Here is an 18,669-nt window from a genome sequence, read left to right on the forward strand (position 1 = left end):
AAGGGAAATAATAAACATAGAAAAAAAATTAGCAATAAAGGAAGATACAACCAAAAGAAGAGAATTGGCGGATAAAAAAATAAAATATGAAACATTACAAACATATAAGGTGGAGAAGAATATAATGAAGACAAAACAGAAATATTATGAACTAGGGGAAAAAACACACAAAATCCTAGCATGGCAGCTTAAGACAGAGCAAACTAAGAAAATGGTATTGGCAACAAGGAAAAAAGACAAACAAATTACATATAATCCAAAAGAAATTAAGGAAAACTTCAGAGAATTCTATGAACAATTATACCGAACCGAAAACGAAGGGAAAGAAGGGAAAATAGATGAATTTTTGACTAAAATTGAACTACCAAAACTACAAATAGAGGAACAAAATAAATTAACAGAACCATTTGGAACAGTAGAAATACAAGAGATAATAAAAAAATTACCAAATAATAAGACACCAGGAGAGGATGGACTCCCAATAGAATTCTACAAAACATTTAAAGACCTAATAATACCGCCCCTCCTGGATGTAATCAACCAGATTGATGAGACACAAAACTTACCAGATTCATGTAAAACAGCAATAATTACAGTGATACTAAAACAAGGGAAAGATCCACTCTCACCAGCGTCATATAGACCAATATCTCTGCTAAACACAGATTATAAGATAATAGCTAAACTATTAGCGAACAGATTAGCAGAACAGGTACCAAAAATGGTAAATTTAGACCAAACTGGATTTATCAAAAAAAGACGCACAACAGACAATATTTGTAAATTTATTAACTTAATTCATGCAGTAGAAGGAAATAAAGCACCGGCAGTAGCAGTTGCTTTAGACGCAGAGAAGGCCTTCGACAGAGTAGAATGGAATTACTTGTTCAAAGTATTGCAAAAATTCAGTTTACCGGAGAAGTATATTAATTGGATTAAAGCATTATATAAGGGACCGTTAGCGAAAGTGACAGTAAATGGACATGTATCAAAGCAATTTAACTTAAGCAGGTCAACGCGGCAGGGATGCCCACTATCACCATTATTGTTTGCGCTAGCTATAGAACCACTAGCAGAATCGATAAGAAGAGATAATAATATAAAAGGAATAAAAATAAAAGACAGGGAATATAAAATCAGTCTGTTTGCGGATGATGTGATAGTGTACTTAACAGAACCAGAACTATCAATAAAAGAACTATATAAGAAATTGAAGGAATATGGAGAAGTGTCGGGATACAAGATAAACGTAAATAAAAGTGAAGCAATGCCTATGAATAACGCGGATTTCTCAAAATTTAAGGAGGAATCCCCATTCAGATGGCAAACGCAGGCAATAAGATACCTAGGTGTGCAAATAAACAAAAATCTAGGCCAATTATATAAACTCAATTACAATCCACTAATGAAAAAATTACAGGACGATTTAGAGCATTGGAAAGAGCTACCACTAACACTGATAGGAAGGATAAACTGTATTAAAATGAACATTTTTCCAAGGATACTATACTTATTTCAGGCATTGCCAATACAACTGACAGAAAAATTCTTCAAAGAGTTAAAGAAAATAATAAGGAGATTTTTATGGAGAGGGGGGAAACCGAGGATAGCACTAGATAAATTAACAGAATGGTATAAACAAGGAGGCTTACAATTGCCAAACTTCAAAAATTATTATAGAGCCGCACAATTAAGGTACCTATCAGATTTTTATCAAACAAGGGAAAAACCAGACTGGACGAGACTAGAATTAGATAAAATAGGGGAAAAGATACCTGAACACATATTATATAAATGGGACGAAAAATTGGTACAACATAGAACTTCTCCAGTATTACACCATCTCCTCAATATATGGAAGAAGATTCATGTAGAAAGAAATAAAATAAATTACCAAATACCAAAACTAATATTGACGCAAAATAAGCTACTCCCTTTTACAATAGACAACCTTGCCTTTAGAAAATGGGAAAAAAAAGGGATTAAAAGAATAGAAAATTGTTTTTCAGGAAGTAGATTCTTATCCTTTGAACAAATGAGAGATAAGTACAATATAACTGGAGATACAGCGCTGGCATATTACCAACTGAGATCCTACTTGAAAGATAAATTAGGAAGCAACTTGAGTTTACCAGAGGGAAGTAACCTTGAATATGTGATTACAGATACAATGTTAATCAAAAGATTTATAAAAAATATGTATATTAAACTGCAAGAAAAGGAAAATGAGGAAACAAATGGTAAAACTAAACAAAAATGGGAACAAGATTTAAATATAAAGATAAAAAAGGAAACATGGGAGAAGTTATGCTCTGGAACAATGAGAAATACAATAAATACGAGGCTGCGTATGATACAATATAATTGGTTACGCAGACTATACATTACACCGCAAAAGTTAAATAAATGGGACCCAACAGTATCTGATAGATGTTTTCGATGTAAAAAAGAAAGGGGAACAACAATTCATGCAATCTGGACATGTGAGAGAGTAGAAAAATTTTGGGATGATCTCAATCAGATATTAAATAAAATAACAGAAAACAATATACCAAAGAATCCAGAGATCTTTCTCCTAAGTAACATAAAAAATAAAGAATTTGGAATTGACTTGGAAGATGCACAAAAAAGATTTGTCAAGATAGCCCTAGCCGTAGCAAAAAAATGTATTATGTCAACCTGGAAATTGGAAGATAATTTGAAAATACAACAATGGTATATAGAAATGAATAAATGTATTCCATTAGAAAAAATAACATATAGTTTAAGAAATAATATTGAAATATTCGAACAAGTATGGGAGCCTTACATTAAATACAATAGCGAAAACCTACCGGGAACAAACATTACCTAAGTTGATGGAAGGAGAAGAAAAGAAAAGAATGGACTCAGTAGAATTTCTGGTGTATTTTTGTTGAATGACAACATTGTCTAACTGAATTAATGCAACCTAGATTGTATACCTAAAATGGATGAGAGGGGGGGGGGGTGGGGGGGTGGCTTGGGAGGAGGGAGGGGGGAGGGAGAAAAAGTCACTGTAAATGTGTGGAAAAGAAAAAGTGTATATCATGGCTATTGTGATTTATGGTGTGAAAAATAAAAAAAATAAAAAAAGTCTATTAAAAAAAAAAAAGAAAATGGCAAATTTAACCAAGTGCATCAAAGGCACCGACTTGTGTTCATTGAGGTGTTGCTTCAAGAAGGCAATCACCATAAGGGATTCCCACCACACCTGGTCACAATCTCTATTTGTTGCTACTTTCAGGGAGAAGGTACAGAAGCCTTAAGTCTGACACCTCTGGGTTAAAAGAGCAGCTTCTTCCTCTCAATGGCCATCGGCTTTTGAACCTTTCTGCACTACCTTAACTACACTCTGGGAGCAGAAAATTATCTGTTGAAACATCACATTTCTCTTGCACCAACTGCAACTCTGAATATTTATTTATCTTTGTATATTTAATTTTGTTGCACAGTACATTATGGAAATTTATAACCTAATTGTTGGTGCACCTCATACCCCTGTGGCTGCAACAATAATTTTAATGTATCTATTCATTTGACAATAATCTTTCATATCATACTAAAACTGATGGTTCAGTACTCTTGAAACTTCTGGGGTGTCAGACCAAAATCTTTTGGACTATTGGATGTTATTCCAATACACATCGAAATATTATACTTTTATTTTTATGAAAAGCAAAGACATGAATTTTAAATTGAACTGCATTCTTCATGAAAGTCCAGCATGTCAGTGAGTGCAAAGGTGAGCAGGGTTTGATCTGGCATTCTGACATGGGCAGTAGGGTCAGTTTGCAAATTTGAGAGAATGTTGCTGGGATTGGAAATTTGTCCCAATTAATAAATATTTTATGGACTGGATGGAAGCCGGTGAAGAGTGGTGTGCCTCAGGGATCAGTATTGGAGAGGAGTCACGTGATGGAGTAGTGGACAGTAGGGGAATACCGGCCGTCTCCAGAAAAGAAATAAAGTGAAGAAAATACAAAGTTCAAGAAACACAAAACATAACAAATAAAAGATAAAGTTGTGGAGAAAAGAAAGAAAATGGCACCCAAGAAGGAAAAAGTAAAAACGGGAAAAAAAGAAAAGATGCCGGAAGAGAAAGGAGAAGGCCTTACCTGCATGAAGGAACAGGGAGCCGTCGTGGAGAAAAGAGCCCGTTCCCCAAGGTTGGTGACGACCCCACAGAGTCGCGACCTCCTGACTGCTGGACTGCAAAAATGGTTCTCTGAGCCAAACAGAAGCGCGCAACTGCACATGCACGAGGAGTCGCGCATGTGTAGTACACTCACTAAGGAAAAAGAGAACACCGACGGGAGGGGAGCCCAGCTGATGAATGAGCAAGCACAGCGCGACCAGCTGAGGGATGCGCGACACCAGGGCTCTCAGCTGGAAGAGGAAAGCGACAGGAAAGGGAGTGATAGGAAAGAAGAACAACAACAGGAGGCCTAACAGATGAGTAGCCTAGAAGAGGACCAACATCAAGAAGCCAAGCAAGAAGAAGCCCAGCAGAGTGAGGCAAGCAACTCAACAAGAAAGTCAGAAGAGACACAGATAAAAGGAAGAGAAGTAGAAGACACAAACACAGGTGCAGACACAGAAGAAGAGGAAGAAGACGACCAAGCTCTGCAGAGAAATAGAAGGTAAAATAGATGGACAGTATATAGATTTTTTTAAAATTCAAGAACAAATGAGAGCATTAAAAGAATAGTTGACTTTAGAATTTAGTGAAATGAAAAGAAAAATGAAAAGTACAGAAGAAAAAGTGAATAGAGCTGGTCATGACAGAAATAGGGAAAAGATTAGAAAATGTGGAAGAACGAGAAACGGCTGTAGAAATGGAAGTGAACGACTTAAGAGGAAAATTGGAAGAAAGTGACAAAAAAGTTAAGAGTCACAGGAGTTGTTAGCTCAGAAGATGGATATAATGGAAAACTATAGTAGGTGAAACAACGAAAAGGGATCAGTATTGGGTCCCCTGTTGTTTATCATTGAGGATAATAGGCAAACCATTTAGGACCGAGATGAGGAATTTCTATACCCAGAGGGTGGTGAATCTGTGGAATTCATTGCCACAGAGGGCAGTAGAGGCAGGTTCATTAAATATTTTTAAGAGGGAATTAGATCTATTTCTTCAGTATAAGGGTATTAAAGGTTACGGAGAGAAGGCGGGGACGGGGTACTGAACTTTAAGATCAGCCATGATCTCGTTGAATGGCGGAGCAGGCTCGAAGGGTCGAATGACCTACTCCTGCTCCTATCTTCTATGTTTCTATTTATATTAATGATTTGGAGGAGGAGGTGGTTAACTGGGTAACCAAATGATGCAAAAATAGGGGGAATGGTGGATAGTGAGGAAGGTTTTCTTGGATTACAGAAGGATTTGGTTTGTTTGGAGAAGTGGGCTGAAAGATAGCAGATAGAATTTAATGTAGACATGTGCGAGTAAAAATAACCAGAGGGTGGTGAATCTGTGGAATTCATTGCCACAGAGGGCAGTAGAGGCACCTTCATTAAATATATTTGAGGGAATTAGATCTATTTCTTCAGTATAAGGGTATTAAAGGTTACGGAGAGAAGGCGGGGACGGGGTACTGAACTTTAAGATCAGCCATGATCTCATTGAATGGAAACAAGCCATATCAGCCCTACGAGTCCGTGACGGTTCACTTGGAACAACTCCACTAGCTCCCACTCCCCCCCCCCCCCCAACTCTCTGCCTATAACCCTCCAACCTCATATCCATGTACACATCCAACCTTAAATGACAGAAAGGACCCTGCCACAACTATCGCCTCTGGAGGAACATTCCATTCTGCCACCACTCTCTGAGTGAAGAATCCTCTAACATTTCTCCTAAAGTTTTGTCCCTTTACCCTTATGCCCTCTTGTTCTAACCTCCCCTGCCCTCAGGGGAAAGAGTTGACTCACATCTAATCTTTCTATTCCCTTCATAATTTTAAATAAATCTATCAAATTCCCTCTCAACCATCTACGTTCCAATGAATAAAGTCCCAATCTCCTTAATCTTTCTCTGTACTCTAGATGTTGTAAGCCAGGCAACATCCTTGTAAATCTCTGCACCCTCTCCACCTTATCTATATCCTTCCTATAATTTGGAGATCAGAACTGAACACAATACTCCAAACCTGGCCTCACTAACGCCTTAAACAGTCGTAGTATCACTTCCCAGCTCCTATACTCTATGATTTATGAAGGCCAGCATACCATATGCCTCTTAACCACCCTGTCGACATGAGAATCAACCTTCAAGGAACTCTGTACCATAACTCCAAGATCTCTCTGTTCCTCTGCATACCTAAATTCCCTCCTAACTGCATATGTCCTATTCTGGTTATTTTTACCCGAAATGCAGCACCTCGCACATGTCTACATTAAATTCTATCTGCTATCTTTCAGCCCACTTCTCCAAACAAACCAAATCCTTCTGTAATCCAAGAAAACCTTCCTCACTATCCACCATTCCCCCTATTTTTGCATCATTTGGTTACCCAGTTAACCACCTCCTCCTCCAAATCATTAATATAAATAGAAACATAGAAGATAGGAGCAGGAGTAGGTCATTCGACCCTTCAAGCCTGCTCCACCGTTCAACGAGATCATGGCTGATCTTAAAGTATAGAAATTCCTCATCTCGGTCCTAAATGGATTTTTTAAAAAAGCAGCCAAGAGCAGAATTGACTGAGATGTATAGAATTGTCGGAGAGTGAGAGAAAACCTGTCTCTGAGCAAAGGTGGGGATACATTTCAAGAGATTAATGGAAGAGCTGGAGGACAGAGGAATTAGTTTCAGAGGACAGTAGGGGTGTCTGAAGCTCTGCCTGTATGTTAGAGGCACACTGTCAGCACGAAATATGGTGGCGTTCCTGCTGGTGTGGACCCAGAGAGCGAGGAGAGACGACTCCTCCACAGTGTTCAACTGCCCAGTCCAACTAATGACAGGTTTTAAATGGCCTATGAAAGCAGCCGATGGTGAATTATTTCAAAATCCAGCGACTGCAGGGTCTGGGCCCAAGATTACAGCACCTACAATCGACAGCGGCCACAAGGAGTTGCGGACTACAGGAATGCGGAGGACTGACGCAGGGCACCAGAAAATGATGGGACCAACCTGTTTTTGAAGCAAAGGAGATGACCCATGCGATGGTGACCAAAGTGGCAGACCAGTGAGGGGCTTTGTGGCTGAAGAGCACACTGTCAGCAGGGTGCTGGCGACGTCAAAGGACTCACATCAGGTCGTGGACTGCTGGAGACTAGCTGAAGGGATACCAGGTATCAGAATCGGATGCAAGAGGGTGGAGAGGGCACTGAAGGCTTCAGATCATGTTTGAGGTTCAAATCTGGAGCTCGGGTTGCCAAAGGTTTGGAATGGAGTCTGTGGTTGCAGAGGCTGTGGCACGACACCTGTTTTATTACATGACAAATAAAGGAATCTGAATTTCAAGGCCTGCATTTGAAATGATCTGCAAATCCTGAGTGCTAGAAGTTGGAATTAAGCTGGGTAGCTTGTTTTACATCAGTACAGGTACAGGCCAAGTGGTCCCATCCCACCATGATTCTACAAGCTGAGGCAAAATTCATTTGGTTGGAAATGTGGCACTTGTGATGACAACATTGAAAATGTCGAAAACTTAATGGATTGAAAAACTATTAGTGCCTATAGCTGAAGCAGATTATTTGCAATTCAGTGAGCCTTAGTCTGTGGCAAGGAAATGGTGTGTAGTGGGGAAATCAAAGCTAACAGCACTGACCTTTCCGTGAGATTGGAAATGCTGCTCATCTGCAATAGGTAACCCAACAATTTCAAAGGACAAGAAATGCTGAAATTGAACTGGGTGACATCAATGTTGTCTGTGGAACTTTGGCTTTACCAGGTGCACCATCGACCACTACAGCACAGAAACAGGCCCTTCAGCCCATGCAGTTTGTTCCAAACTAATTTTCCGTCTTGTCCTGGTAAATTAGCAGGGGTCTAGAAATCAAAGCTGAAAAATGGACCCAGCAAACCACGGCAGTGGTTTGGTAATATCTCAAAAATGTTTAATTGTGATAGTGGACAAATTTGGAATATTTTCTAACTGTGATCTCTAATATAGAAATTCTTCAGAGCACACTTTCAGAATACCTGCTACAATTATCCATAGACCCACAGCTCACTGAAGTTATACTTCACAGTACATTTGAAGCAGAGAAAATTGTACATCGCACCCCACAACATACTGGCTTAACATACAAAGCAGCTCAGGACTTCTTGCCACACGGCAGTGAAGCATTGCCTCGATTTTGCATTGAAGTCATTTCTTCTATCTTTGGCTTGGCTTCGCGGACGAAGATTTATGGAGGGGGTAAAAAGTCCACGTCAGCTGCAGGCTCGTTTGTGGCTGACAAGTCCGATGCGGGACAGGCAGACACGGTTGCAGCGGTTGCAGGGGAAAATTGGTTGGTTGGGGTTGGGTGTTGGGTTTTTCCTCCTTTGCCTTTTGTCAGTGAGGTGAAGTCATTTGCAGAGAGTTCAAACCCACATCCTCAGACACCTACTCAAAATCTGTGTACGTCGCTCAAAAGAAACCACTTCACTTAATTTTGTGCTGCATTTTTATTTTTTTTATTTTAAATGAAGAAATACATCTCTATACAAAATAGCTTCTGTGAATTACTAGTGTACAGACACTATGAAAAAAAACAGAACTCCATCTGAGAGCCGCAGAGTACAGCTTGCGAAAGCAACAGTTAAACTGTGAGGAAGGAAAAACTATGACAAGTTCACCAACAACGAAAAAGGTTTTAGCACTTTTCTTGGCAGAACACGGTGCATTTACATGAAAGCTTTTGAATTCTTTGCTTGCCCACAAATAGGCCACCCTACCACAACCTCTGACAGCTTTACTTCATTCAGGCAGATGAACAGAAACAGCTTAATTCCTGAAAAAGAACAACTGTTGCAACGTTTTAATTCTTTTTTGGATTATGTAAAAGCCAGTTGTCAATCAGCCTGCTAAATGAGAACAGGTCGATACAGCACCATTTCATTTTCTCAAAAGTTAAAAAAAAAATGCTGATTTAAAGAATCATAGAATGTGTTTCAACTGCTATTCATGCAATCCAGTTAGCGGACAATAGCCTTCAAAAGGTAACAGTTAAGATTTTAATATCGATGACTTAAACAGACTAAATACAAAACACCCATGGAAGACTCAAGCAGATATTGAACCCAACATCAAGCAACTTATAAGCTGCTGACATGTTAAAATGACCAAGTGCTATGAACTTCAGTTTCCCACCTGGGTGCTGAATGAAAAAATAAAGCTGGGTTAATGTTCTGGTCAACTGATTTTCTTTCTAGGAATGTTTGCAATAAAGGCTGAATTTGATATCTGCATTGGAGGTGATGATGGTGTTCGGAAGAAACAGAATCTTGTTTGTTTTTTGCAATTGCATCGGAATTGGGAGCAAGCTTAAAAGTTTGTAATTAATTCATGGGAAAGGAACATGAGCCTTGTACAAAGTACAAATTTTTGGCATTCCCAAGTTCTGCAAATGCACATTTATATTAGAAATGTATTGCATATCGCAATTCAAATGGCACAGTGGATGTACACCAAAAAGTTACCCCGGTATATTCTACATATTTTATTTTTCTTCACAATCCAATTTCTTAGTATTTTCCTAATAAAATTAAGACCAGATCTGTGATAGCGTTAAGGTTGCTAAAACTAAAATTTTTGTAAATGCACCAAAAACTCATTTATTACAATATATAATAGTCTACAATGCAAGCACTTTCTTGGTTAGTTAGCATTCATCTCGTTACTTCTATATAAATTTATTAGGGTAACCTTCTTACTACAGCCATGCAACCAGCTGGGGTAGTAGCTCCTTGGCAGGTAAACACCAAACCTTTTTTCCAATGCTCCAATAGAACCTGCTGCATTCATACTTTACAGCAGGAAATGTATTTAAGGAGGTGTCCCCTTATAAATAATGACCAATAAAGGTAGGCCTTTATTCAAAAAAATAACACTTTCCAAGCCCATTTACTTACATTTCCTAAAAATCCATTTTGAAACTGCCTGGTCCACCATGACGTGTATTGTCCAGCAAACTACAAGCAGAGGAAGGAGCTCTGGGGAACTCCAGTTCAAAAGCAGGCCTGCTGCCAAGGCAAATCACAATGAGGAACTCCAAATCAATGGCCGGCTAGCTGCAAGAGCAAAATCATAAATGCTTTTTTCATTATATAGCAACCAGTTCTCATCAAAGGAGGCGTCAGAAAGGAAACAAATCTGTACTGACATTTCTAAATACTACTGGAGCAAGTATGCAAGCAGAATAGCTCCTGAAGTTTCATTATCTTTTTATAAACAAATTGGAAAAGATCGCCAGTCCGAATACAAGGAAAGCATTTCTTGCAAAAACTGATGGTTGATTACTACAAAAATTCTAATAGCTCCTTTCAATCAGCATCAGGTTCTTTCCCTACTACCCCCACTTAAACAAAAGACTTTCCAGTGGCTCTATACAAAAAAACTGGAATAATTTACAAAACATCACATTTTAGTAAATTACCTGATGGTTTGTTAAACTGACTTTTAATTACTGTAAAGTACATTAAAAGTTTTTAAAAACAACTGGGGGGGGGGGGGGAATTAAAACAAAAATGACTAAACTTGGAGCATTAGGCAATTGAACTTACAATAAAGGGCTTTTTTTAAAAAAAGATTCACAACTCAGCTCTGCCAGAATGGGTCAGCCATTTCACAATTAGACATCTGCTCCAGGATTGGAAGCAGAGGAAAAAAAAGTATACACTTGCTGCTCTTTCCACCCCCAATTCTAACAGGTCACAGGGAAGAAATTTCATTTCCTACACTTAAAGTTTAATGGAATTTGCAAATGTGTTACCTTTTCAACTAACAGTAGTCCCAGTCATAATGTGGGATGAAGGTGTGGTGTGTGGTCCACAGACTTATTTTCAAATTAAAATATTAAAACTAAAATATTAGTACTTTCAAAAGCACTTGCAAGACAAAAGTCTACAATATTGCAACTCTTCCACTCTTGTTTTTAATAAACAGATGAAAAATATTTTCAAGCAGTCAGTCAATGAAAACAAAGAATTCAATTCATGGAGGAAAACCTCCATCATCTCATTAAAAACTCAAGCACTGGAGTTTTGCAACGGAGAACCATATCTTTCCACGGATGATGTGCCCAGGTTGACAATGAGTGAAATAATTATCAATGAAGCCAACAGCCTGTTCATATTAAACAGCTCAAATTCCAGCATGGCAAAATTTCAATGTTCTATTATACATTTTTTTTTTAAATTAAATCCATGTGAATGGCTCTCAGAACTACCTCCTCTCTAACTTTTAAGTGCTAGCCAGTCACAAAAAAAATCTTAATGGTGGTTGTATCATTCAATTTGATGCATTCAATTTGAAGAGCTTTTTGTTAATTTTGACATGCTGTCATATATCTCAATGTTGACATAATACATCTTCAGTAAAAGTAACAAGATTTTCCCTACATGTCGTGATGAAAAGTGGAGGTATGAATGGTTCCAGATTTCAATTAACTTGACATCACCTACCTGAAGAACATTTATCCCACGCATGTAGTCTTGAAGGACGTATAGCTGACAAACTTCGGAGGACAATATTTTTTTTTAATTGATCCAAAGAAGAAAGATTTAGACTTTAAAACAACATTTCCAATAGTAGTTTTAGGGTAAAGAAAACAATTGTAAGCACACTGGAGATACTTAACGGAACAGTCCATGGTTGAATGGGTTAACATAAACCACTGTATTTCAAAATAGCAGATTCCTAGTTGAACAAGGTGAATTCAAAACCCATTTAGGCATGCTTCGTGGATGAATAAGGGCCATGCAGTCTGCAGAACAATGTATCGTGCAAAAGCACAAAGTCTACTTTGTACAAGCAGGAAAATTTCACCCAAGACTTTCAATGTCAAATATAGACAAGTTCAATGTCAAACATTGATGAGTTTTACATTGGATTACAAATCGACTGGGATGCAATTTAACATTGGTCAAGCGGTGACTTGTCCTTGTGGTAATAGATCTCAAATGTTACCATTTAGGTATGATCGGAAATCAGCCTTAAATGGAAATGTTCAGCATCTTAACATGACACCTACCAGTCGCAAACAAACTTTTGAGACAAGCCATTCCTGAAAGTGGGACAAACTAGAAGTCAAATTAATACATAAACAATGACAATGAAAACAACCGTAAAACAGAAGCCTTTGTCCCTTTTCTAAGTTGTAAGATGCACCAGGAACAAAGCTCCAACTTCATATTACAATTTTGACAGAATCAATTGGATCAAAGTAGACAAGTACCATGAAATCAATAATGGGATGTCCCAGAACAAGGGTTCATCGTCACCAAATTTCCCTTAATAACATCATTAACCTAAATTCACAAATAATGCCCATATAACTGAACAATTGGTCAACCAAAACATTAAAAAATTATTTTCACAATTGCAGGCAGTTTCAGAGCAAGAGGGGGAAATGCTTCTTGGAAAAAATTGTTTCAACTAACGTAACTGTTGCCAACACATCAGCAGTACTCCGCCAAGACGCTCTTGCTGTGTGACCAGTCAGTCTGCAGTGCATCCTGTCACTGGTCAAGTTCTACCAGACTCCAGATTCAACAATGATCAAGTCTTTTAGGACACGTTTTTTAAAAAAAATCTACAGCCTTTATCGTCCAACTTCACCATATACCACCATCACCTTTGTCCAGAGAACTTTTAAAATGTTTCCATGGAGGAATCTGCAGCCAGCAAACAGATGACTTTTCCCACAGGTGTTCCTTTTGGTGCGCGTGCACACATATCCTTTTCTTGGTGTTCTATGGCCCCAGGAGTGGTGGCAGTTCTACCGGTTCAGCCTCAGCTTTATTGAATTTTTAACTACAGGTACAGGGTTTACAGGAAGGGAGGAGACATCTGAAAGTTCTGTGCTCATTGGTTCCTGTGTGAAAGAGAAAATACTTAATTTGTGCAAGAATAACACTTGCAAGTTTGAAAAGAGATAGCATACACAGATTTGATGGAGATCACGTGGCCATGCTGCACATATTATCAAGCACTGGATTAAGCTCAACACTATAAATCTCTACAAGGTTACTAGAGAACCTATTCCACACTTCAAAAGGCAAAGCATCTAAACCAGTAATGCTCAATGGGGGACAAGACTGAAAACAAAATATTTTTGTTTTATGTAGTCAGTAGAAGTACAGAAGAAACCAACTAAACTTGATTGTTTCAAAAGGAAGGGAGCATAAATTTTGAGCAGAGCCCTTAAGGGGGACATAACCAAAAAAAAAAGGGTGAGAATGGGGCTGATTTAGACAGAGTAAAACAAGAAAGTCTGCAGTTGTTGTGATTGTTATAAATACACAAAGTGCTGGAGAAACTCAGCAGGTCCGGTAGAGTCCAGAGAGGCAAAGATAACCTTAGGCCCGAAACATTGGTTATACATCCTTGTCACCTCTAGACACTATGGGACCTACTGAGTTTCTCCACTACTTTTGTGTATTTACCCAAACTGCTGGCCCTCCTTTCTTCTGACCTGGAATCAGTGGTCTTAGTTTATTGTGCATTTAATTTATCTGTTGTAGTGAGATCGCTACGGCTACAGCTAAGTTATAGCTCTCGGTTACAGCCCCAAGACTGTAGCTCGAATCCTGAGAAGAAAGATGCACACACCAGTAGAGTGTATTTGACATTGAATTTATTCAGCGACAGCATTGCCTTTTATAGTCAGCTCGTCCGCATCACCACCGGAGCATTGCTTGAGCAGGCAGGCTGCCGATTGGTTACTTTGGGCCCCATTTGGGCCCCCTGAGATTCACTGGTAGTGATTGGCCAATTTCACCGCTCTGCCAGTGGCAAATGGAAACAGGCGTTTCAGCCTGCATGATGTTTTCCTGGTCGCCGCGTTTGACGGCCATTTCCTGTGTCAGCCCGAGGCGAGGGCTGCCACCCGACAACCCCCCACCCCCAAACCAGCGATCTGGGGACTGTTTTTAGGAGGCCAACCCCTGCACCGTGAGGTCGGGTGAGTGATGAGCTGGTCAAAGTCCAAGTAGGCCGGTTTCAACCAGTTGAGTGTGAAAGTCTCTTCCCTGTCGCCAATGTCTAAAACACAGTGGAGCCGTTGTGCCGGAGGGCACTGTATAGCGCCTCATAAGGCTGCTGTAGGGGTGGCCAGTAAGCCCCATGCCGAACAAACACGTATTTACAGTCCACCTTAGTGGATAACAGTCTGGCTCCATGTTGGTTGATACGATGGCCCAGGAAGACAATAGTCTCTTGGCCAAACTGGCTCTTGGCCAGGTTAATGGTTTGGCCGAAATTGCTCAGCCTGGAGAATAATTGTTTTAAGTGGGTGGTGTGCTCGGTGAGGGTGTGGCTGGCAATTAAAATGTTGTCGAGGTAGATGAAGGCAAAATGCAGATCCCAGCCGACTGCATCCGTCAGCCTCTGGAAAGTCTGAGCTGCGTTTTTTAACCCAAGGGGCATGTGGAGAAATTCAAACAATCCAAAGGGGGTTATGATGGTGGTTTTTGGGAAGTCTTCGGGGTGGACTGGGATCTGGTGATAACTCCTGATGAGGTCCACCTTTGACAATATCTGTGCCCCTTGCAGGTTAGTGGTGAAGTCTTGAATATGGGGCATGGGATATCTGTCCGGTTTGGTGACCTCGTTGAGACGACGGTAGTCTCCGCACAGCCTCCAACTGCCCGCTGCCTTGGGGACCACATGGAGAGGAGAGGCCCAAGAACTATTGGAGCACTGCACAATGCCAAGTTCCTCCATCTTTTTGAACTCATCACTGGCTAGGTTGAGTTTCTCAGGAGGAGACGTCATGGCCTGGCATGGAGGGGAGACCACTTTGTAATGATTTAGTGCCTTACCCCATGTTTGGGTTCTGTCGAATAGGAGTGATGCGTGGTGATGATGAATTCTGCCAGAACCCAAGCAAATTCGTTGTTGGCATTTCTCACTGAGTGCAGATGGGGGCTGGTGAGTTCAGTGCCCTTGAGTGAGAGTGACTGAAATGTCCAGGCGTACACCAGCCAGCGCCCCTTGATATCCACCAGGAGTGAGTTGGCCCGCAGGAAATCTGTCCCCAGTAATGGTTGTGGCACAGCCGCCACCATGCAAGTGAATTGTCTATTCCCGAGGCATAGGGGAATGGTACGGGTGCCGAATGCTTGAATGTTGGAGCTGTTTGCTGCTCAGAGCTCCCAGCCCACTTTGCTAAAGCCGGCCTCCAGGCTGGTTGGGGGAACCAGCTTGGGCGTTTCCCTGAAACGTGCAGGGGAGCAGCATCGATGGGCCTTGGAACTCCACTGTCGGTGATAGAAACAGTACTGCTCACTGGTGGGGCATGGCATTCAGGTGGTTGGACGGTAGGTCGATCTTCCTGTCCGCTCGCTGATGACGCAAAGCACAGACGTCCCTTTTCACCACCTATAGCAGGTCTGCTCGGGCAGCCACCTTCCTGGAGTCATTGAAGTCTTGCTCTGCGATAAGCAGCTGGATATCTTCGGGCAGCCTCTCCAGGAAGATCTGCTGGAATAGTGGGCAAGAGGTGTGGCTATTGTTGAGAGCAAGCACGTTGCTCATGAGGACAGAATGGGCACTGTCCCCCAAACCGTCGATATGCAACAGGCAGGAAGCATGCTCGGGCTTTGAGAACCTGAAAGTGCGGGTTAACAGTTCTTTGATGGCCACATACCTTCCTTGTTCCGGGGGCTGCTGGAAGTCGATGATGCAGGCTGTGGTGGTCCTGATCTAGTAGTGCGTATTGTTGGCGGAGATCCATCGAATGGCAAACTGTGCCTCGGCTTGCTGGAACCACACTTGTGGTTGCAACGTCCAGAAGCCGGGCAGCCTCAATGCTACGGCGTTGATCACAAGTTGCTCTTCCATCTTCAGATCCAGAGCACCGTTTGGATCAGTCAGGGTCACCAATGTTGCGAGGTTATAGCCCTCGGTTATAGCCCTATGGCTGTAGCTCGACTCCATAAGAGAAGAAAGACACATGCATCAGTGGAGTGAATTCAACACTGAGTTTATTCAGTGGTGGCTCTGCCTTTTATAGTCTGCCTGGCCACGTCACGTGGTTTGAGTGGGCTGGCTGCCGATTGGTTACCTCGGATGCCTGGGCAATCCACTGGTGATGATTGGCCAGTTTCACCACTCTGCTGGCAGCCTACGGAAACGGGTGTTTCAGCACGCACATTTTGCCGGTCGCCTCGTTCGATGGCCATTTCCTGCGTCGGTGTGGGCTGCTGCACTGTAATAAGTACTTCAACTTGAAGTAACAAGGGCAAAATGAGTGAAATGCAAGTTCAGGCTGTGACCAATTTGTGGAAAACAATGGAAAATTCTTAAGTAGGCTCCTGATACCAGATCAATTTGCCAATAAAAATTTTTTATGAATATTTCATTTAAATATGTAATAATCATAATCTGATACGGATTTCAAAAGAACCAAAATAAAGTTATGTACATGATGGTTTTCACCCCATCCCAAAGCCCCTCCCACCCCACCTTGCCCCTCAAAAAAAAAATACATATTATAACTCCGTAAGTATATAAAAAGGAAAAAGTTTTTGGATTGCATCAACAGGTGTCAACTGGCACATATCTCCACATTCTTCATAACCACTCAGAGGAGAGTCTTGCGGATCCAGATACATAGGAAGGATATCATTACAAATTTAATCCCATTATTTGGGTGCATGGGCACCAAATTTTCAAGAATACAGAATAGTTCTTTCTCAGATTATATATAATTTTTCCAAAGAGATGCAACTGTGAATCTCTGCACGCCACCGTAGCATCAGACTTCCAAGTGACTGCAATGCATTTTCCTCGCTACTGCTGAAGCTAATATGACAAATTCCAATTGATAATTTAGGTCTTGTACCTTCAATATTTCCTAACAAAAATAAATCAGGAATTTGCACAAAAGGCAAGTGCTGTAACTTGTTCCAAAATGTTCCATAAAAGGCCTTACATTGGGACAAGACCAAGTTGAATGCAAGAAAATTCTACATCTGCACCACATCTCAAACACTGACTGGATAAATTTAATTTTGTCTATTCAATTTCTGTGGTGCAAGATATTGCTGGTGTAAAAAATTATATTGGACAAATCTGTATGTAATCCTTACATAAATCTCCCTATATTTGTTGATCAATTGTAATATTTCAATCGGTTTCCTATCTCTGTCTAAATCTATGAAGTCATAAAAATACATTTTTTAACAATTCCTCTCCCCAATAAGTTCTATTTCAGTACAACTAGGTAAAAATAGTTGGTCCAAGCTTATCCCTTAAATAAGCTCTCAGTTGATAATAACAAAAAAAGAGCATTATATGGTATAGCATATTTATACCTCAATTGCTCAAATGTCATTTCGTAACAATCTTCAATCTTTACAATCCCCTTACAAAACCAAATATTCAAAAACTGATTATCCATTGAAAAAGTTATAATGGGATTTTGGATTAATGGCATTTTAGGCAATATACACCATTATCATCATTTATTTTATTCCAAATGTTACATAATAGTGTCTCCTTATCAACAACTATCAATTTCGGTTGCCACTTGTATACAATTTCTTCTACTTTCCTCTCTCCTATTTTATTCAGTTCTCTGTTAAGCCATGCCGATTTTTTACTTTTAAAAAAGGAAGCAAGTAATAATTTCTAAAATTAATGGCATAACTTCAATTTTATCCCAATTTATTTTATAACGCATGTTACTAGTCCAGAGGATCCCAAAACCCAGCACCAATAGATATTCCCCATGACAAGTGGTTACTTCAACAAAAGTTGCTTTTAATTATCTTTAAACATGAAAACAGAATCACACTTTAATTTATCACTATTGACTTAACTAACCTAACTTAACCCCCTTCTTATCCTCAGCACACATGTATGGAATGTGTGTGTAAGTTCAGAAAAGTTCTTTGATTCATAGTCCACTCATTTCTCATTCCTCCAAGTTCACTGGTTGCAGGCAATTCTTATACTATGCACAGAATTTAACATTTATAAAGTTCACCAGGCTTTGGTGCTTGAAAGGTAAATGGTTACCGCTCAGGAAGGTTCTTGTCAGTTTTCAGAGAGATTAATTGTTCCAGGACACCCACAACTGATTTACTTCCATCAGTCACTTTAGTGCCTTGCCTAAGAAACTTGCCCCATCAAGGTTCTCCAGATGATAACCTCTTTCTTTCAGGTCACCGCAGTTTCATTTTGTTTTTCTTCTCCAAGTGAAACATTAGACATGAACCACAAGGCTTTGATGAGGCTGAACTAAGCACTCACAACCCATCTTCCAAATGGGGTTTTCCACAAGCTTGCCAACTTGTCCTGTTCCAGTCCCAGCTGCTGTTACTGTCTCTAACACTATAGAACTGATCTCTCTTTGAGAGAAAGCTTGTTTGACTCTCTCCGCTTGCAAAACCACATGATCCTCTTAGAACAGCAAGTTCCACTGCAGACAATCTGCAGCTCCGACAAGCTCTTTCATCTGTTGCCTTTTTTGTAAGCAACAATCCATTAGTGG

General features: G+C 40.2%; 1 protein-coding gene across 6 annotated transcripts in view; it reads right to left on the minus strand.

The window, feature by feature from the left end:
* LOC138753253 (poly(A) polymerase type 3-like) overlaps positions 1-18,669 on the minus strand; it is an 86,558-nt gene that overhangs the window by 7,969 nt on the left and 59,920 nt on the right. For 4 of the 6 annotated variants that reach the window (XM_069916038.1, XM_069916037.1, XM_069916039.1 and 1 more), the window contains one exon: positions 8,621-13,044. In XM_069916038.1, coding sequence (XP_069772139.1) covers positions 12,949-13,044 — 96 coding nt within the window. In that variant the 3' untranslated portion in view covers positions 8,621-12,948. Of the gene's footprint in view, positions 1-8,620; positions 13,045-18,669 lie in introns of those variants that run through there. The other 2 variants (XR_011351062.1, XM_069916040.1) reach the window with 2 other exon arrangements.

The sequence above is a fragment of the Narcine bancroftii genome, chromosome 2 (assembly GCF_036971445.1).
Source record: "Narcine bancroftii isolate sNarBan1 chromosome 2, sNarBan1.hap1, whole genome shotgun sequence".
Taxonomy (NCBI): Eukaryota; Metazoa; Chordata; class Chondrichthyes; order Torpediniformes; family Narcinidae; genus Narcine; species Narcine bancroftii.